Consider the following 20,441-nt stretch of genomic DNA (forward strand, 5'->3'; position numbering starts at 1 on the left):
TATACACAGGGGCCTCAGTAAGAGAAAAAATACAAAGTGTGAACTAACCTTCCAGTGCAGATTACTCATGGTGCCATCTGATCACTCCTAAAAACTTTACATCTTTGACATAGGCTTTAAAAACACACTACTCACCTTGTCTGAAACTTCCAGCCTTGCACCTGGAGGGTCTGACAAGGTAATTCGTATTTTCAGCCCATGGCAGGTTACCTGCATTTTTTTTTTTTAGAAAACTTCTTAAGTAGTTTGCCTGCACTGTACGCCTCCCACCAGCAGAGGTCTCCACGCTGTGCAGTCCAAACTCCCTATATTCTCCAGAGCTCACCCCACAACACCAAAGCAAATGAGCTGAAGCACATCCGGTCAGTAAAGGGGGTTGTTCACAATTAGAAAAACATGGCTGCTTCCACCTGTAGATATAAAAAAAAAAGCCACCCTTCCATACAAGCTGTGTGCAGTATTACAGCTCAGCCCCAACACTTCAGTGGATCTGAGCTTCAATATCAGATACAACCCATGGACCGATGCAATTTCTGAATGAATATTCTCCCTAGTTATGAACATTAAACTGGTGCAGAGGCCTTAAATATATATCCCCACCCCTAGTTTAGGCTACTTTCACACTAGAGTTTCTTTTTTTTCCGGCATAGAGTTCCGTCACAGGGGCTCTATACCGGAAAATAACTGATCAGGCATATCCCCATGCATTCTGAATGGAGAGTAATCCGTTCAGGATGCATCAGGATGTCTTCAGTTCAGTCGTTTTGACTGATCAGGCAAAAGAGAAAACTGTAGCATGCTGCGGTTTTATCTCCGGCGGAAAAAAAAACTGAAGACTTGTCTGAATGCCGGATCCATCCTTTCGGCCTGCGCAATATGAAAAAATATACAAGACTGATCCGTCTGTCCGCATGACAAGCGGAGAGACGGATCTGTTCTTGCAATGCATTTGTGAGACGGATCCGCATCTGGATCCATCTCACAAATGCTTTCAGTCACATCCAAATCAGCGGATCCAGCGGCCAGTTCCGTTGTCGGATCACACTGCCACAAGTGTGAAAGTAGCCTTATCAAGTGGTTGTAAAAAAAAAAAAAAAAAAGCTGGTTTCAGAACAGTGCCACATCGATCCATGGGTTGTGTGATGATAGGCCTCCCTATCTGGGACACAGACCTCATATGGCATCAATATCCACTAGTAGCAGATCCTAGAGGTGGGACACTTGCCCATCACCAGAACGGCCCCAAGGTGAAGGACGCTGCATGTGCAGCTAGCTCTCCATTCCCTGCTATGGGACTAACCACACGTGGCCAACTCTATAGGATTGCCGGAAACAAACGAGCCAGTGCACCACTATGTTCTGAACTGCCACAGCAGTGAATGGAGGGTAGCCATGCAAGTTCACCTGCTCTCCATTCACTTCAGGGGCCTGAACCTGACATTGCTGGCATAGACTAATGAGGGAATATCCCTTTAAGCAGCCAGGCCACATTTCAGTTTGCGCCAGTGTTCCCATTTGGTAGGTTTCACACAAATCTAGGCAATCCACGGGTGAATACAAGAAAAGCGTGTTTGTACCCTATTGTCACAACAGGTTTTCCAGATCCCTTTACATTTGCATCTGTAAGAACTTGCATTTCTTCATGTTCTACATTGTCCCAAGTCACTAGAGCCGACTCCTAAGCTGAACTGAATGTAACTGGCCTTTGTCTAAGGAGAGGAGCTTGTATGAAGCTTTTATGTTCTTCCCAATTGGCCACTTTTTGCAAAAAAAAAAACCAAAAAATAACTGAAAGGTTATGCATTAAAAGCAAGCGAGAACATCCAAAATCTGTACAAAAGTCAGCAGAATTATCCAAGGTTAACGCGTATAACCAAAGCAAGTGTAATAGAAAGGTATAACTTATTCCCAGCAACAGTCACAAGTTGCATCCATTCCAAGCTGTCGACAAAGCACTGACAGTGCAGCTGTTCCAGTATCAAGTGCTCCATCCAAAATATATATATATAGCTGCCAGCACCAATATCTAACAGGAATTTTGAGCAGGCATAAAGTCCTAAATGAAGCTGCAAAACAAGCAGCGGATATGAGCTCCAGCCCAGGAAGCCCATGAAATAGGATTTAATGTGCGCCTCTCCATCAGCTGACACTTAACTGCGCAAACTCGTCGTCCGCTCCATCGTTTAGGCAGGATTCCAAGTCAAACCCTCCCTCTGTCTCCGTTTTCTGGACTTTGGTTGGCGTGCCTGTAAACTAAGCAAGGAATAACCAGGTTATAATGGAGAAGTTCCTGAACATTAATACACAAGCCATTGCATGTGCAGCTCTGGATCATAGTACACTAAGGGTAACCGCACACATCATGGGCGCCACACTGAATTTCAGATTTCACTAAAAAAAGGAAGAACTGAAAGATCTGCCAAACAACTTGATAGAGATGAGCGAGTTTCATATTTGGAAGTTCATTCACACTGGTTGTAAAATGTGAATTGCATTATGGATTCCATTACCACGGACCATAATGCAATTCTATGACTGAATGCATAGCGGAATGCCTCTAAAGGCATACCGTCATAGAATTGCATTATGGTCCGTGGTAATGGAATCCATAATGCAATTCACATTTTGAAAATATGAAATTCGCTCATCTGCAGATGTTAAATAATCACAGCCCGTCAGTTTACAGCACACATGTCGTTCAAAAAGCCCAACTACTTCCTAGGTTCAGAAACGAGTTCACTTACAAGGTTCTCCTCCGAATCAGAAACTGAACAGATCATCTCTTCAGAACTGCAAGAAAAAGAAAAAAAAACTGTTACCCTGGATGCATTTTTAGGAATGAAGCAGCTCATAGTTGTCCACTCAGGATAGGTCATCAATAACAGATCAGTGGAGGTCTGGCTCTTGTCGATCAGCTGTTTGAGAAGGCAGCGTTCAAACAAGTGCTGCCTTCCCTGCTTGCCACAGCAAATTGGTTCTGTAGCATTCACTTGACCAGACAGCCGTCCCATAGAAGTGAATGGGAATGACGTACTTGCAATTACACCTGCTCACCACTGCAATTGTTGCGGCGAGCAGTAAACAGCAGAGACTGCCTTCTCTTCAACCAGCTGATTGGGGGGGTACTGGTACGTATTTCCGATCACCGCCGCCCAGCGAGCGGTGATTGGAACCCGCTGCCTGCTCAAATCATTGAGCAGGCACCTTGGCTAAATGTGCGGGGGCGATCGTCTCAGGTAGGGGCTCATTTTTTGCGGGATGAGGTGACAGTTATATTGGTACTATTTTTGTGGGTGTACGCCTTTTTGATCGCTTGCTGTTGTACTTTGTGATGTAAGGTGACAAAAAATGGTTTAGTAGTTTTTATTTTTTACGGTGTTCATCTGAGGTGTTAGGTCATGTGATGTTTATAGAGCCGGTCGATACGCATGCGGCGATACCCAATATGTCTATTTTGTTTCCCCCCCCCCCCCCCATTTACCTTTTTATAACTTTATTTGGGGAAAATTACATTTGTTTATTTTTTACTTGAAACTTAATTTGGGGAGGGGAAGACTATTTTTTCACTTTCTTTTTTGTCCCACTTTGGGACTTGAACTTTTGGGGGTCTAATCCTTTACAACGCATTCCAATACTTCTGTATTGGAATGCATTGGCTGTATGAGTAATACAGTGTGTATTACTCATACAGCTTCCGGCCTGTGAGATCCAGGGGGCTGGATCTCACAGGCTCGTCAGCGGAAGGCATCGCGCTGCCTTCCATGCCATCGGGTCCCCCCTACAGACCCATGGAGACCCGATGGCACCGCCACACACACCATAAAAAGCCACAAACCGCAGGTCTGAATTGACCTGCGGTTTGCGGCGATCGCTGACATGGGGGGTGTCACGGGACCCCCAGCACGCATTTAGCAGAGGTGCCTGCTCACTTATTTGAGCAGGCCCTGGGTTTCGATCACCGCCAGCCACGCAGCAGTGATCAGAAATACACAGGGCGTACCGGTACACCCTGTGTCCTAAAGAGGTTAGAGCAGTATGCAAACATGCAGCTTCCAGAAGTTGGCCGTCACAAGTAGGTGTGTGCCAGTAGTACAGGCTCGTCATAGCATTACCAGATCCGGTAGCAAGGTCAAAGCAAAACTGCTTGCACTTAGAAAGTGAAGTCTCATCACTATGGTACGCCACCACTTTGAAGGCAGACCTCTGGGAACTTGGGTCAGGAGAATAAAAAAGGGCCATCTCAATGGTTTAGTGTTGCCACCATTTTCTCAAACAGAGGACAAGCATTAATACTACTCACAATGGCTGCAGGTCATCCATTTCCTCTTTTGGGGAATCCCAGTCATGAAGGGAAATGCGCCAAAGTTTTATCTGCTGATCCCAAGACCTTCGGCTGTATTTCTTAAATTTATTAGGTGTCCGTGGATGAACTTTTGGCTGTCTTGTATGTCTGGTGGGAAAAATAAAGATATGCACACCACACTTTACACAGTGCCATTTTGAACCAAAGTTAACGTTTTACACTTCTCTGCAAACTTAGCCTCTTTCTTCATGTGTTCCTGCAGCCAATGATTGGTGTTTGGGGCAACATGTGCCCAAGAGGCATAGTGACCCAACAGTAATGTGCTGCTTGGGGACATGTCACCGGGGAAGGCAGTCATTAGCTCGAAGGAATGAGGTCATGTGTGCACTAGAAAAAAAAAAAGTTGCGACCTTGGACAACCCCTTTAATTCTGGCACATCACATTGTTTAGTTTGATCCATCCTGCCGCTAGTGTGAAAGGAGCCTGACAGGCTATTCACCATTGACTATAATGGGGGCAGAGCTCCAGCGCAGCACAGCGAGAGGCCGGCGGACTAAAGTCAGACATGCAGTACTTTTAGTCCGGTGGCCTCTTACCGTGCTGTGCCGGAGCTCCGCCCCCATTATAGTCAATGGGGACAGAGCGGCAGTCCGGCAAATCCGACAGGGTGAGCAGCCTGTCGCATCCGTCCTGCCGCTAGTGTGAAAGTACCCCCAAGACTGGTGTAAAAAACTATACTTAACACAAGCCTTAATTTAGATTTTGTTAAAGTATAAAAAAAAAAAATCTCCAAGTTAATATCCCATAACAACAGATCCTTGTCTAAAGAACGGGTTAATACAAGATCCTGGTGCAGTTCATACACAAGTGACATTATTAACCCTCTCTGGGACAGGACAAATCAGTTCAACTCGAGATAAAATTACCTTGGCACAGCTTTTATGTATTTATCATATGCAATTGTGTTCTTCCCATAGTTAATTTGCTTCTGTCGCCTGGCGAGGACAGCGGGGTCCGTTTCAATTTCTCCATGGGTTGAGGAATCCTTTGAATCAGAGCTTTGTGAAAAAAATAAGAATTTAGTCAGAACTGGCGTGTAACCAAGAAATTATAGAAAACTAGTGATGAGCGAACGCAAACTTCACAGGTTTAGGCAGTGGAAGAATCCAGTTATGGATTTCGTTATAATGGATTTTGATGACGAATGCAAAACGGAAGCCTTTAAGAGACATTCCTGTTATATTACAAGTCTATGGCCAAGCATAACAAGATCCATCTGGTTTGTTACGCAGCAACTTAGTTTTTCATCCTGCTTAATGGAAACCAGAAAGATCCGCTATGCTTCACCATAGACTTGTATTAGGACTAGGGTTGAGCGAGCCCGAACAGCAAAGTTCAGGTGATATTTTCAGTAATAACGGAATAAAGCATTTTTAAGAGAATGCCAAATAAAATGGCCATTGAGGGGTTAAAAAAACAACTCATCCACTTGATCGCACAGCCAGTATCCTCTTTCAGGACCACGCGGTGACTTCATCACAGGTCCTTCTATTGTCATAAAGCAGGACCTGCGGTGACATCACCACACGGTCCTGAAGAAAGAGGATACCGGCTGTGCGATCAAGTGGATGAGGAGAGCTTTTTTTAACCCCTCAATGGCCATTTAATTTAGCATTCTGCCTTAGGAATGCCATTTTCAGTTATAACAGAATAATAATGTGAAGTTCGGGTCCCCATGGACTTGAGTGGGGTCCACCCGAAATTTGACCTGAAGTTCATCCGAACCTGAACTTCCCCGGGTTCGCTCATCCCCAATCATGACAGATCAAAACTGCCTTTTGAAGGCTTCCGTTTTGCATTTAGTCACTGAAATTAGTTATAATGGGATTTCTCCACTGCCCAAACATGTAAAGTTCAGGTTCACTCATCCCTAGTAAGATCCTTTGGGGTCATTTACCAAACTGGTGTAAAGTAGAACTGGCTTGGAATCTGGTTGATATGGGCAACTAAGCCAGTTCTACTTACACCAGTTTGATAAATTACCCCACTTATCTCAATAGCCCATGATTCTGATAAACCTGCTGTAGGACACCTGGAAGTTTACACACAGTACCCAGTCTGTCTTTTGAAATGACTTCTGGGGCATTTCGTTTAATACATCTCCCCCCCACTGACTGCAGCATTTTTCAATACAGCTAACAGGAACAGCACCATGTCCCGAGTCAGTCTCAGGAGCACAGAAGGCATGGGCACAGATGTGACTGCAGCTCAAGAGGTGTAGGCTCATCTCAGACATTGACGTCCAGTGATCAAAGAAAAGCATATTGTGCATGCACCGAGTGATCTCCATTCACTGCTATGGAACTGCCAGAAATTACCAAGCACTGAACTCCCATAACAGCGAATGCAGGATATGGATGCGTTTGTGCAGTGTACTAGTCCTGTTCTGAAGATAAGAGTGTTACAAAGCTGGTGCCCACTCCTACCTGGTATAGGTGGCATGACCTCGGGATAAGTCAATGTCTAAGATGAGACTACTCCTTTATGATAAGAGTTAACCTAGGTAGGATACACAAGACACATACCTTCCAGATGATGATCGACGCTCTCTTGGGTTAAAGTCATTAATGAGCAATTTTCTCCGGTACCTGGTTAAAAATAAAAACACCACAACTAAGTACCTCATAAACACTGCACTGCAGTCAATATGCCCCAAATGGCCAAACCCACAAGGAGAGTTCAGTTATTTCTGCCACAGCATCTCCATGTGTTTTAATGCTGCACTAACAAGACAGCTTCCTTATGTGACAGCTGTCAGTACACAACACATTAGTGACGTACTGCAGGGGTGACCGATCTGTAGCCATCATATGCCTGCAACCTAACCCCGTCAACAAGATTTGGAGACCGAGGAGCAGGGATCGGTATGCATGATCACCACAGATCTGATTTAGTGATGGATAACCCCTTTAAACTAATTAGGATCACACGGTTCGGGGGGGTGGGGTGGGATGTGCATCGTTAATTGCCACACAGCAGTTCAACTTGGGGGGGGGGGGGGGAGAGGGGGGATGACGACAACCACACAGGATGGTCATGTGGCAATTGCAACATAGCCACGTTAGAGCCCAATTAAAGTAATGAGATTGCACAGTCTGGTTAATCTGTACCATTAGCAGCCATACAAACCAACTAACTAAACAGGGCTTTCAGTTTAGAGCCGCTGCAGCAGCACAGCCGGCCATTTAGTACTCAAACGTAGTGCAGCTGTGTCATAAGCACTGTATGGTCGTACCCTAAACCACGTGGTCCTAATTAGCTTAGAGTCTGCTGAGGCTTGTACTCCCTTGTTCTTGTAGAAACTTAAGGATCTTAGATCTATGAGAAATTCCAACAAAATGGAGAAGTAAATCCATTTCTATTGGATACTTGTCTTACCTTTCCAAGTCTTTCTCTACTGTTTCCAACAACTGTTCTTCCTCTTCCATTACCGCCCCCCAGTCCTTACACCGGGACACTGGCTTGTGGCTCTCTGGCGTGGTGAAGCTGGTAGGAAAGGAACGCCGAGAAGTGAGCCTAGCAGATCAATCACAAAACTGAGTGATACTTGTAAGTCTGGTGAGTACTAATCCAATTATACAGACAGCTGTCCACCAGTAGTAAAATACAAGCCACCGCACATCAGCTTGGGACTAGCATTTCACTTGCTGGTGGGATAAATGTGAGGCCCCTCAGAGGCAGGGTGGATAAAAAGCAATGATAAAAAAAAAATGGATTTTTTGGATTTAAATCAGATTTTTTTTTATATAAAATGCTTTTTGAGGAAAATATATTACCATCCAAAGGTTATTCCATCATGAAATAAAGATTAGTTTTTTAATTATGTAGAATAAGGCTGTACATAGAATCCCATATTGTTGAATGGATTAGGCAGTGGCTGAGGGACAGACAACAGAGGGTTGTAGTCAATGGAGTATATTCAGACCAAGGTCTTGTTACCAGTGGGGTACCTCAGGGATCTGTTCTGGGACCCATATTGTTTAATATCTTTATCAGCGAAATTGCAGAAGGCCTCGATGGTAAGGTGTGTCTTTTTGCTGATGACACAAAGATTTGTAACAGGGTTGATGTTCCTGGAGGGATACACCAAATGGAAAAGGATTTAGGAAAACTAGAGGAATGGTCAAAAATCTGGCAACTAAAATTTAATGTTGATAAGTGCAAGATAATGCACCTGGGGCATAAAAACCCAAGAGCAGAATATACAATCAGTGATACAGTCCTAACCTCAGTATCTGAGGAAAGGGATTTAGGGATCATTATTTCAGAAGACTTAAAGGTATGCAGACAATGTCATAGAGCAGCAGGAAATGCCAGCAGAATGCTTGGATGTATAGGGAGAGGTATAAGCAGTAGAAAGAGTGAAGTGCTCATGCCGCTCTACAGAGCACTAGTGAGACCTCATTTGGAGTATTGTGCTCAGTACTGGAGACCATATCTCCAGAAGGATATTGATACTTTGGAGAGCGTTCAGAGAAGAGCTACTAAACTGGTACATGGATTGCAGGATAAAACTTACCAGGAAAGATTAAAGGACCTTAATATGTATAGCTTGGAAGAAAGACGAGACAGAGGGGATATGATAGAAACTTTTAAATACATAAAGGGAATCAACAAGGTAAAAGAGGAGAGAATATTTAAAAGAAGAAAAACTGCTACAAGAGGACATAGTTTTAAATTAGAGGGGCAAAGGTTTAAAAGTAATATCAGGAAGTATTACTTTACTGAGAGAGTAGTGGATGCATGGAATAGCCTTCCTGCAGAAGTGGTAGCTGCAAATACAGTGAAGGAGTTTAAGCATGCATGGGATAGGCATAAGGCCATCCTTCATATAAGATAGGGCCGGGGGCTATCCATAGTATTCAGTATATTGGGCAGACTAGATGGGCCGAATGGTTCTTATCTGCCGACACATTTTATGTTTCTATATGTGTAATTTTTTTGGTAAATAAATTCCATTAATCCATTTACAATGTCCGGCTCCTCCAGAGGTTTTTGTAAGATTATGGGCAGTTTCTCTGCCTACAAGATATCACAGATGCTTGGTTTACTTTTGCAGTTCTCAAAACTGAATTTGACTCAGCAGAGATCACATGCCTCTTCTTCACAGCAAAAATGTTATAATATGAACAGAGTTGAGAAAAAGACCTTAATCCTAACTTCTACAAACCTATGAATGGAGAATCAACCTAATCAAACTAATATGAAAAGTTGTTTAAATCTTCATCTACTTGCATATTATAAGTTATACCAGCAAGAATTAGTCTTTATGTAGAAAACTATGATTTAAATCAAGCCTTACTGACTAATGATTTAAATCAAATCCACCCTGCCAGAGGTATTCTAGAACTTTGATAACCCCTTTAACCCTTCTGCCATTGGCCCTGATGTGATCAATTCTCAAAAAGCAGATGGACAAAAACAAGAAGCGGAGATCCAGGATGCCAGTGAGACCTGCAGAAGTCTTGAACAGAAAGTCAAAACTGGAAATAATTGGGTCTCTACAAAAACTTAATGGATTCAGCAATAAAAGTAAAAAAAAATATAATTAGGAAATGCTTTGAGTTATATTTCAGTATACCATAGAAACATCTGTCAAAAAGATCCAAAAACACTGAAGCAGAAAACTAGGAAAAATCAGAATTTGTGTCAGTCTCCGCTAAGGCTACTTTCACACTAGCGTTCAAGTTTTCCGGTATTGAGATCAGTCATAGGGGCTCAATACTGGAAAAAAAACACTTCAGTTTTGTCCCCATTCATTGTCAGAAGGTTCCAAAATGTATTCCGTTCCCAGACCGGAGAGCAAACAGCAACAGGTTGTAGTTTGCTTTCCATCCTGGGATGCGGAGCAAAACATATCCGTCATGACCCACAATGCAAGTAAATGGGGACGGATCCGTTTTCTTTTACACAGAAAACAGATCCGTCCCCCACTGACCTTCAATGGAGCTCATGACGGATCCGTCTCGTCCATGTTACAGATAATACAACCAGATCCGCTCATAACGGATGCAGACGGTTGTATTATCAGTGACGAACGAGTTTTTGCTGAACCCTGCCGGATCCAGTAAAAACGCTGGTGTGAAAGTAGCCTCAACCAGGCAAAACACGACGGTGGTCAACCCTGCGCCTCCTGTAATTACCACCCTCACCTGTCAGGACGCTGGTCACAGCTCTTGGAAGGCTTTTCTTCACCAAAGACGGTCTCTTCCTCATCATTCTGTCGTCTAAAATTCCCATCTGAGCAGCGCTTACGTCCCTGTGACCAGCGGGTCGGTGGTTGAGACCTGCAAGTGAAGAAAACACAGGAAATTAACCCAAGATTTAAGTGAAAGGATAGTTAGGGAATATAGGCCGGCAGAGTTTATTTTTGCACCAATTATAGAAATGCTTTTTTAAAACCCATCCGTGCGTCTTGCGAGGCTTTATTTGATTTTTAAACTAGAACCATTTTAAAAAAATCCAGACCAAGGTTTTAAATTTATTAATTTTTTAAAGATAAAAAAAAATTTAAAAACTCAAATGGGACTTCGCCTCATCGGAGGCCATACAGCATTAAACGGACTTCCGATCCCAAATGCGAAGTCTCCTCACTTATCCCAACAGGGGACGTTCTGTTTGGCGCAGTAGACATGCATGAACAGGGGCCCCCAAGTGGCCAGTCGCCTGCCCAACACCTAACCCCTATCCTGTGGGCAGGGGATAGGCTATAATGGGGACTACTCCAAGGAGCCTACGTGCCTTAGAGCAAACCCTATTTGTGTAGGGAGAACCCTTGCAGCGCTAGGCCTTGAATGAGACAGAAACAGCGCCATACAAAGCGTTGTGGCCATCCCGGGTACTGCAGCTCCGCTCCCATTCACTGTAACAAGCTGCAGTTACCCAGCGCGACCACTACACCGAGCAGCACGGAACCGCTGGAGGCTGCCGGGCGCCGCTGATCGGCAGGGGTGCTGGTCACCAATATTAGGAGTCTGGAGGACCCCTTTAAACATAGCACGTGTTATCAATAATCTGTTAGTCCAGGTATGTCGCCCATAGAAAGGAATGGCGCCACACGGCGGGGTGACCAGAGACGGCTGCCTACGCGCCCGTACTGCTGCGTGTGATTAAAGCTGATAGACGGGTGAGGCCTAAACAACCAATGCGCAGCTAGACCGGGGGCTCCTAGTGAAGCAGGCCTTCCCCTCAACGAAGCACAACTTACCGGCGCTGGTCGGTGCGGCTGCCCCCGTATCGGCTCATCACTACTGTCTGCAGGTATAACTCACAGAACGCTCTCTCCACCTACTGAACGAAGCGCGCCAGAATCGGCACCTTTAACTACCTCACGATGTCGGAATATACCACCGCTTTCAAGTAGGGGGGGTTAGAATTCAATACATTATCCCCTTTGATAACAATTTCCAGCCACTATCATTCTTACTAATATACAGCTACTTGAGAAATATTAGGAATGACTAAAATATGCCGTAAAATGTTGATATCAGCCTGTCATTAAATAGTTTGATTTCTATGCTGTCAACCATTCCTCCCCCGTGGAGACGAATTGTTTTGGAACGTTCCAAGCGCTACGCATTGTTCCGCAAGAGACGTCGAAGGGGCGCAAAGCTATTGGTTTGTTCCTGCTGTCAATTCAGAAGGTGGGCGGGATCGGAAGTCGCCGTTCTTTCACCTGATTGGCTAGTTGCGTTTTATGGTCGTATCGTATAGTTTGTAGAGAGAGAGATTCCCCGCCAAATACTGGAAGTCTGTTTTGGCGCTTAAAATAAAGGGAGGTTAGAGGGAAATGACAAACAACGGATAATGAAGGGGTCCCGACCCTCATAAGGACTGGTCCATAGGAGTCCGAACTCATGTCCCACATAGACCCTGTCTCACGTACATATAAGTCAATTGGCGTTTTATAATGATGGTGGTTGATGGGGGTCTGTGTGGTAGGTGAGGACTCAGGGGCAGCATCTGGACGCACAATGGGGGAGATTTATCAAAACTGGTGTAAAGGAAAACTGGTTTAGTTGCCCATAGCAACCGATCAAAGAAGCTGTGAAAAATAAAAGTTGGATAAATTATATAAATTTTCTTTTATAAGGCCCCATTCACACGACCGTATTTTTGCTCCGTATCCGATCTGCATTTTTTGCAGACAGGATGCTGGGCCGGTCCGTAGCCCCGGAAAAAAAAAAAGATAGAAAATGTCTTATTGTCCGTTTTGTGGACAGGAATAGGCATCCGCAACAAAAAGCGGAAGTCGCGCGGACATACATTCAGTGGAGTAAGGATGAGCGAATCGACTTCAGATGATACATCCGAAGTCGATTCGCATAAAACTTTGTTCCAATACTGTACGGAGCAGGAGCTCTGTACAGTATTAGGCTCCATTCACACGTCAGTGGATCCGACAAACACGGACAGCGGCAATGTGCGTTCCTCATTTTGCGGACCGCCCATTGCCGGCACTAATAGAATATGCCTATTCTTTGTCCACAATTGCGGACAAGAATAGGACATGTTCTATTTTTTTTCGGGAACGGAAATGCGGACCCGGAAGTGCGGGTTCCGCATTTCCGGAGCTGGGCCGCGCATCGTGCGGCCCCATAGAAATAAATGGGTCCGCAATTCCGTTCCCGCAAATTGCGGACGTGTGAATGGACCATTAGAATGTATTGGCTCCGATGAGCCGAAGTTATTGCTTTGCGAAGTCTTGCAAGACTTCGGGTAATAACTTCATAAATTAATTAGTACTGTAAGGGTACTTTCACACTTGCGGCAGGACGCATCCGACAGGCTGCTCACCCCGTCGGATCCGTCCTTCCGCTATTTCGCCGTGCCGCCGCTCCGTCCCCATTGACTATAATGGGGAGGGAGGCGTAGCTCCGGCGCAGCACGGCGAGAGCCGCTAGACTAAAAAGTCGGACATACAGGACTTTTAGTCCGGCAGCCTTTTGCCGTGCTGCGCCGGAGCTCCGCCCCCGTCCTCATTATAGTCAATGGGGACGGAGCGGAGGCACGGTGAAATAGCGGAAGGACGGATCCGACAGGGTGAACAGCATGTCGGATCCGTCCTGCCGCAAGTGTGAAAGTAGCCTTAGGAACCATTTCCCAAACTGAACCCGAGTTTACAGACAGATACTGGCTGGTATATGTCTTGTGTAAATACAGATTAAAAACTGTAGATATGTTTTCAGCCATCTGTGGCGCCACTTATCACTGGATGATAATAGAATTAGACTTTTTCGCTAATCAATGTCTTCCCTGACGGGAGATTTACAGGAGCTGTACCCATGGGCATTATTACCTTATAACCACTGATATTCCTTTGACTGCAGCCATTTTGTGAACAAAACCGCCATGTATGATCCTGCTGCCTATCAGTTCTCCAGGAAAAAGTGACATGGCTGCCTACTATTCAATCATAATGGCTCCTTTTGATTTTTTATATATTTTTTTGTCACATAGATTGTATGTTTCCCATCCTTTCTCATAACGCAATGAATTATAGTAAAGCTTACAAAATGGCTGGGTTGCATTTGGATTGCGTGCGCGTGGTAAAACTTGCAAAATGGCTGCCTTGTGCTTAGATTGTGGTAAAACTCGCAAAATCAAAATGGCTGCCTTGCGCTTGAATTGTGTGAGGTAAAATTCACAAAATGGCTGCCTTGCGCTTGAATTGTGTGTGGTAAAACTTAAAATGGCTGTGCTTTGATTGTGTGAGGTAAAATTCACAAAATGGCTGCCTTGCGCTTGAATTGTGTGTGGTAAAACTTAAAATGGCTGTGCTTGAATGGTGTGAGGTAAAATTCTCAAAATGGCTGCCTTGCGGTTGCATTGTGTGTGGTAAAACTCGTAAGATGGCTGCTGTGCTCTGACATTGTGCGTGGTGGCTGTGCCTAAATTGTGTGAGGTAAAATTCACATAATGGCCGCCTTGTGCTCGCGGGAACAGTCATTTTACGTTTTTTTTTTAACCCTGCATAAGTCTTCGAGCTGCCTTCTTTTGTTTCTAGGAAAGCTGGGTACAAATACATGACAACTAATATGTCCACCATTACAGCCTGAGGTTTGCCAGATTTCTGACTAGCAAATGTGCATATTTATACGTGTACCAATGTGTTATGAGGCAGATTTTCTGGAAAAGCTGGATGGCAGCCTCTTGAGAGCAGTAATGGTGGCCATATTGCACCATGTTCTTGTGTTAAGTCATTGATCAGGCACAATGTCTTGACGACACTGGACGTGGCCTGTGTTTCTATGGAAGGACACGTACAGGACACATAGTAATGGCACCAGGTAGTGGCAGAGCGCTGGGAGGACACAGGGGTCCGGCGACCATATTAACCTGTGTCAGTGTCCTGTATGTAAATCTAATGGCAGCCGCATGGCCTACACCTCCCCCAGCCTCTAACACAGGAAATCCAAGTGACCAGCAGATATCACTGTGTATTTCAAGTCTTTTTTTTTTTTTGTAGGACCTGAAGGACTTTTTTTTTTCCAAAAACAAGACATTTTTGACACGTCACTGGTGGTCGGAGGCGCCTTCAACCCTGCTCCCTTACGGCTCATGCTCATGACCGTATTTTTGGGCTGCATCCCATCCACATTTTTTGCTGCGGACCCATACATTTCTATGGGGCCTCAAAAGCTGTGGACAGCGCACAGTTTGCTGTCCGCACCCGTATGTCCGTTCTGCGGCTCCGCAAAAAGTTGGAACGTGTCCCACTGTTGTCCGTATCGCGGACAAGAATAGGCATTTCTATGATAGAGCGGGACCCACACGGGCGGTATCTGTATTTTGCAGGCCACAAAACGGATAAGGTCACGTGCAAGAGGCCTCATGCACACGGCCGTTGTTTTTGTCCGCATCCGAGCCGCAGTTTTGGCGGGCTCGGATGCGGACCTATTCCCTTCAATGGGGCCGCAAAAGATGCGGACAGCACTCCGTGTGCTGTCCCCATCCGTTGCTCCGTTCCGTGGTCCGCAAAAAAAAATATAACCTTTGCGGACAAGAATAGGCAGTTATATAAAAGGCTGTCCGTGCCGTTCCGCAAATGGCGAAACGCACACGGACGCCATCCGTGTTTTGCGGATCCGCGATTTGCATTTCCTAATGCACAGAGTTCTGTTGTTTGCATGGAGGATTTTGTGGGCCCATTTTTCAGGATCCTGTTTTTCTTCAGCTCAGTTCTGCATTTGGTCGCCATCCTACATTATTTCCATACAATCTGTACAACCCCTAAAAGATCAACAACCGTGGTCCTGGAACCCCCCCCCCCCCAATCAGTTTTTTGATCTAGTGCAAACTGGACAGGGTAGCTTTGTGATGTTCCAGCTTTGCATTTTGCTAGTACCTACCCCCCGCTGGGTATAGTTCATGGAGGAATCCATTAGTACACCAAGTTGACAAAACAAATGCAAACTAATACCCCAAGTGGTCGTCACCCTGGCAAATATCCAAGATGATAATGGGGTCTACAACAGATGACCCCAGACATGTAAATGACGAGAGGCTGAGTGAGATCTCACCTGCAGGGTGAGCCACAGGCAGATTTACACCTGGAAGTCAACGGGTCCGCAAAAGAAAAACAGAACACATACGGAAATGCATCCGTATCCGTTCCGTGTTTGCGGAACCATTAATTGAAAATTTTATGCCCAGCCCAATTTTTTTCTATGTAATTACTGTATATGGCATACGGAAAAACGGAACGGAAACAAAAAAACCGAACAACGGTTCTGTGAAAAACGGACCGCAAAACACTGAAAAAGCCATACGGTCGTGTACCGTAAGCCTTAGGCCTCTTTCACACTGGCGTGCGCGGCCCGTTGCCGTATTGCGGCCTCGCAAAATGTGGGCCTCAATACGAGAGCACAGTCCGTGGGGCAGCCGCAGTGGATCGTGGACCCATTCACTTGAATGGGTCCGCGATCCAGCCGTTCCGCAAAAAGATAGGACATGTTCTATCTTTTTTTGCGGAACGGAAGTACGGGACAAAACCCCACGGAAGCACTCCGTAGTGCTTCCCTAGGGTTCCTTATCTCCGGACCCATTCAAGTGAATGGGTCCGCATCCGCAATGCGGAATGCCCACGGAACGCCATCCGTGTATTGCGGATCCGCAAAACTACAACGGGCTGCACACGCCAGTGTGAAAGAGGCCTTAGGCAGATCCCTCTTGCCAAGAAAATTAGGATGTCATATGACGCGAATATTGTAAAACACGTGAAAGGCTTGGTGGGGGCTTGCACACTGCCCTTCCGCTGAATGCGGCCTGTATACTGTCTGCGTCCCGTATTTTCCTCTCTGATGAGAGCCAACAGGACGTGATGCTCAGTAGTCGGTGATTTCGGCAGGATCAGGTGACCATCAAATTGTGGGGGAAGCGGGGTTGGATTTCAACATGCCCAATCTTTTGTTCCGTAAATTTCATTCTCCTCCTTAAAAACACATGTATGCTCAACCAAGCCAAGTGTGCATGTGCAGGAGGGAGTGGCGAGAGATAGCCGATGTCCGTACGTGCTAAACTTCTCCCTAATTTTGGGAGGGCAAGACCACCATCTGATGTGTATGGGGGTCTCCACTGATGTCAGAAGGAAGGATAGGGCTGTTGGACTCTAACGTGCCTGAGCACAGGGCGGCGTGACACGCATTCTTTTAGCCGAGACTCTGGGTTTATGGGTGTAATGGGCCATGCTGGTTACTGTAGTCCATTATCACCCTCACAGACTGGACACTATGGGCCAGATTTATCATGACTCTGACAGCTCACTCCACTTTCACATATGGCTAAAGTCAGTTTTAGCCAAGTCAGATTTATGATCGGCCCTTTAAGACTGTGATAAATGTGGTTTGACGGTAGCAGTTTATCCGTCAGTAAGCAGCTTTACAAAAGTCGCACATCTTTACGAAAAAGTCGCACGTTTTTATGAAAAAGTCGCATGTTCTATTAAAAAGTCTCATAAGATAAGCATGGTCCTCACTGGAGTGAAATTGGGACTTTTTTGCGACTTTTTTGCGACTTTTTTAAATAGTCCCAATAGTAAATCTGTCTAGAGATTCATTTACATAAGAAGACACGCCCACTTTCAGAAAACTGGCGAGCATAGTGCAGAGCAGAAAAAAGTCGCAAATTTGTGCGCAGTTTTAGCGTTTGGGACTTTTTTGGGACTTTTTCACTCCATTATTCTGACCTGAGCTAATGATAAATCTGGCCCTATAGCTTTGTATTCCCCCAACAAGGAGAATAGGAAGTCCTCTATTAGCATAACAATGGAGGAGCAGCTGGTGGTGGTGGCCCTGGGCAATGCTGCTCCGAAAACATCTCTGCTGTGGCCGGGATCTCACACATATCCCCCAGCGACTGTCTAATGTCGTATACATCAGTGGGATGGACTTCAACCTCGTATCACACCAACTGATACCACTGCCGGATAGTTTCGCACTTGCGTTCATCAGATCCAAAAGGCTGTTCCCGTCAGAGTTCTCCGGTTTTGGCATCTACTGCCGTTCACCGCCTGCCCCATTGACTATAATGGGGTATGGCCGAAAAAAGCTCCCTGTGTATACAAGGATGAGATGACTGATGCCATACAGTCACCCATAGGTGCCCATGTTATAAAAATGTATACCGCAAGCTATGTCTTTGTATGGACTCATGCTGGCAACCTGCCGTTATAGTTCAGCGGTGAACGGCAGGGGCCGGCTAGGCCACATCCATGGAATTCCGGCAGAAAACAAGAAACGCATGTGTGAAGACTACATTCATACAACCGTATACTTTTTGCGGTCCGCCAATTGGGGGTCTGCAAAATAAGGATGCGGTCCGTGTGTATCCCACACTTTTTGCATGTCCCATGTCAAAATGCCACGTCCACAGCACGGATGTGGACAGCACACGGATGACAGCCGTGTGCCCCACAGAAATGACTGCGTCCGTGTGTGATCTGCAAAAAAAAAAAATGCTGATCGGATGAGGACCGAAAATACGGTGGCGTGAATGAGGCCTAAGCCTGTTGTTTTTGAAGATAAGCGGTGTCACGTGTGGAGCAGCCACCTAACGTCACCCACTTCAAAATACCCAGCTAAGGCTTCGTGCACACGACCGTGTCCGTATTTTGGTCCACAAACAATGGATCCACAGAATCTGGACACTTTCCAATGTGTATTCCATATGTTTTGGGGTCCGTCTAACGAAACGCACAAACGCATCAGTTCAGAGCGGATCCGTTTGTACACTGCTCAAAAAAAATAAAGGGAACACAAAAATAACACATCCTAGATCCGAGTTAATTAAATATTCTTCTGAAATACTTTGTTCTTTACATAGTTGAATGTGCTGACAACAAAATCACACAAATATAAAAAAATGGAAATCAAATTTTTTAACCCATGGAGGTCTGGATTTGGAGTCACACTCAAAATTAAAGTGGAAAAACACACTACAGGCTGATCCAACTTTGATGTAATGTCCTTAAAACAAGTCAAAATAGGCTCAGTAGTGTGTGTGGCCTCCACGTGCCTGTATGACCTCCCTACAACACCTGTGCATGCTCCTGATGAGGTGGCGGACGGTCTCCTGAGGGATCTCCTCCCAGACCTGGACTAAAGCATCTGCCAACTCCTGGACAGTCTCTGGTGCAACGTGACGTTGGTGGATAGAGGAGACATGATGTCCCAGATGTGCTCAATTGGATTCAGGTCTGGGGAACGGGCGGGCCAGTCCATAGCATCAATGCCTTCGTCTTGCAGGAACTGCTGACACACTCCAGCCACATGAGGTCTAGCATTGTCTTGCATTAGGAGGAACCCAGGGCCAACCGCACCAGCATATGGTCTCACAAGGGGTCTGAGCATCTCATCTCGGTACCTAATGGCAGTCAGGCTACCTCTGGCGAGCACATGGAGGGCTGTGCGGCCCTCCAAAGAAATGCTACCTCACACCATTACTGACCCAATGCCAAACCGGTCATGCTGGAGGATGTTGCAGGCAGCAGAACTTTCTCCACGGCGTCTCCAGACTCTGTCACGTCTGTCACATGTGCTCAGTGTGAACCTGCTTTCATCTGTGAAGAGCACAGGGCGCCAGTGGCGAATTTGCCAATCTTGGTGTTCTCTGGCAAATGCCAAACGTCCTGCACGGTGTTGGGCTGTAAGCACAACCCCCACCTGTGGACGTCGGGCCCTCATAGAGTCTGTTTCTGACCGTTTGAGCAGACACATGCACATTTGTGGCCTGCTGGAGGTCATTTTGCAGGGCTCTGGCAGTGCTCCTCCTGTTCCTCCTTGCACAAAGGCGGAGGTAGCGGTCCTGCTGCTGGGTTTTTGCCCTCCTTCGGCCTCCTCCACGTCTCCTGATGTACTGGCCTGTCTCCTGGTAGAACCTCCATGCTCTGGACACTACGCTGACAGACACAGCAAACCTTCTTGCCACAGCTCGCATTGATGTGTCATCCTGGATAAGCTGCACTACCTGAGCCACTTGTGTGGGTTGTAGACTCCGTCTCATGCTACCACTAGAGTGAAAGCACCGCCAGCATTCAAAAGTGACCAAAACATCAGCCAGGAAGCATAGGAACTGAGAAGTGGTGTGTGGTCACCTGCAGAACCACTCCTTTATTGGGGGTGTCTTGCTAATTGCCTATAATTTCCACCTGTTGTCTATCCCATTTGCACAACAGCATGTGAAATTGATTGTCACTCAGTGTTGCTTCCTAAGTGGACAGTTTGATTTCACAGAAGTGTGATTGACTTGGAGTTACATTGTGTTGTTTAAGTGTTCCCTTTATTTTTTGGAGCAGTGTATTATTTTTTAACATAGCCAAGACGGATCTGTCTTGAACACCATTGAAAGTCAATGGAGGACGGATCCGTTTTCTATTGTGCCAGTGAAAACGGATCCATCTTGGCTATGTTTCAGATAAAATGTGGGTGATTGAGTCAGCACAACCCTGTATGTAGGTGCACATCACTATGGCGAAATACACATACAAACGCAAAACACAAATGCAATAGCACTCTGCAACCAGCATTCTGCCCTGCCTCTATGCTGGATGAGGCATTGGTGTACATTTTGGCCAAAGCG

The 20,441-nt window shown here is 45.7% G+C and overlaps 1 protein-coding gene across 2 annotated transcripts; it reads right to left on the reverse strand.

The window, feature by feature from the left end:
- Positions 1-988: 988 nt before the first annotated feature.
- Positions 989-11,671, reverse strand: LOC120990418 (stem-loop binding protein). 2 transcript variants are annotated; one of them, XM_040419237.1, is made up of 8 exons: positions 11,572-11,671; positions 10,517-10,651; positions 7,743-7,880; positions 6,890-6,952; positions 5,231-5,362; positions 4,301-4,450; positions 2,745-2,790; positions 989-2,253 (listed from the first exon to the last, which is right to left on the reverse strand). In XM_040419237.1, exons 1-8 carry the CDS (start codon positions 11,607-11,609, stop codon positions 2,140-2,142), a joined length of 816 nt encoding a protein of 271 aa, XP_040275171.1. In that variant the 5' UTR covers positions 11,610-11,671; the 3' UTR covers positions 989-2,139. The 2 variants fall into 2 exon arrangements, with proteins under 2 accessions (XP_040275171.1, XP_040275172.1); XM_040419238.1 differs by having other exon boundaries at positions 991-2,253; positions 7,743-7,850.
- Positions 11,672-20,441: the final 8,770 nt, after the last annotated feature.

Source organism: Bufo bufo, chromosome 2, assembly GCF_905171765.1.
Source record: "Bufo bufo chromosome 2, aBufBuf1.1, whole genome shotgun sequence".
Lineage (NCBI taxonomy): Eukaryota > Metazoa > Chordata > Amphibia > Anura > Bufonidae > Bufo > Bufo bufo.

Bases quoted from the DNA above. Each gene is read 5' to 3' on its own strand.
- LOC120990418 (XM_040419237.1), bottom strand. From the start codon at position 11,609: ATGAGCCGATACGGGGGCAGCCGCACCGACCAGCGCCG. The intron at 10,652-11,571 runs GTAAGTTGTGCT...CTTCACTTGCAG, and splicing joins AGCCGCACCGACCAGCGCCG to GTCTCAACCACCGACCCGCT. The intron at 4,451-5,230 runs GTAATTTTATCT...TTTTCCCACCAG, and splicing joins TACATAAAAGCTGTGCCAAG to ACATACAAGACAGCCAAAAG.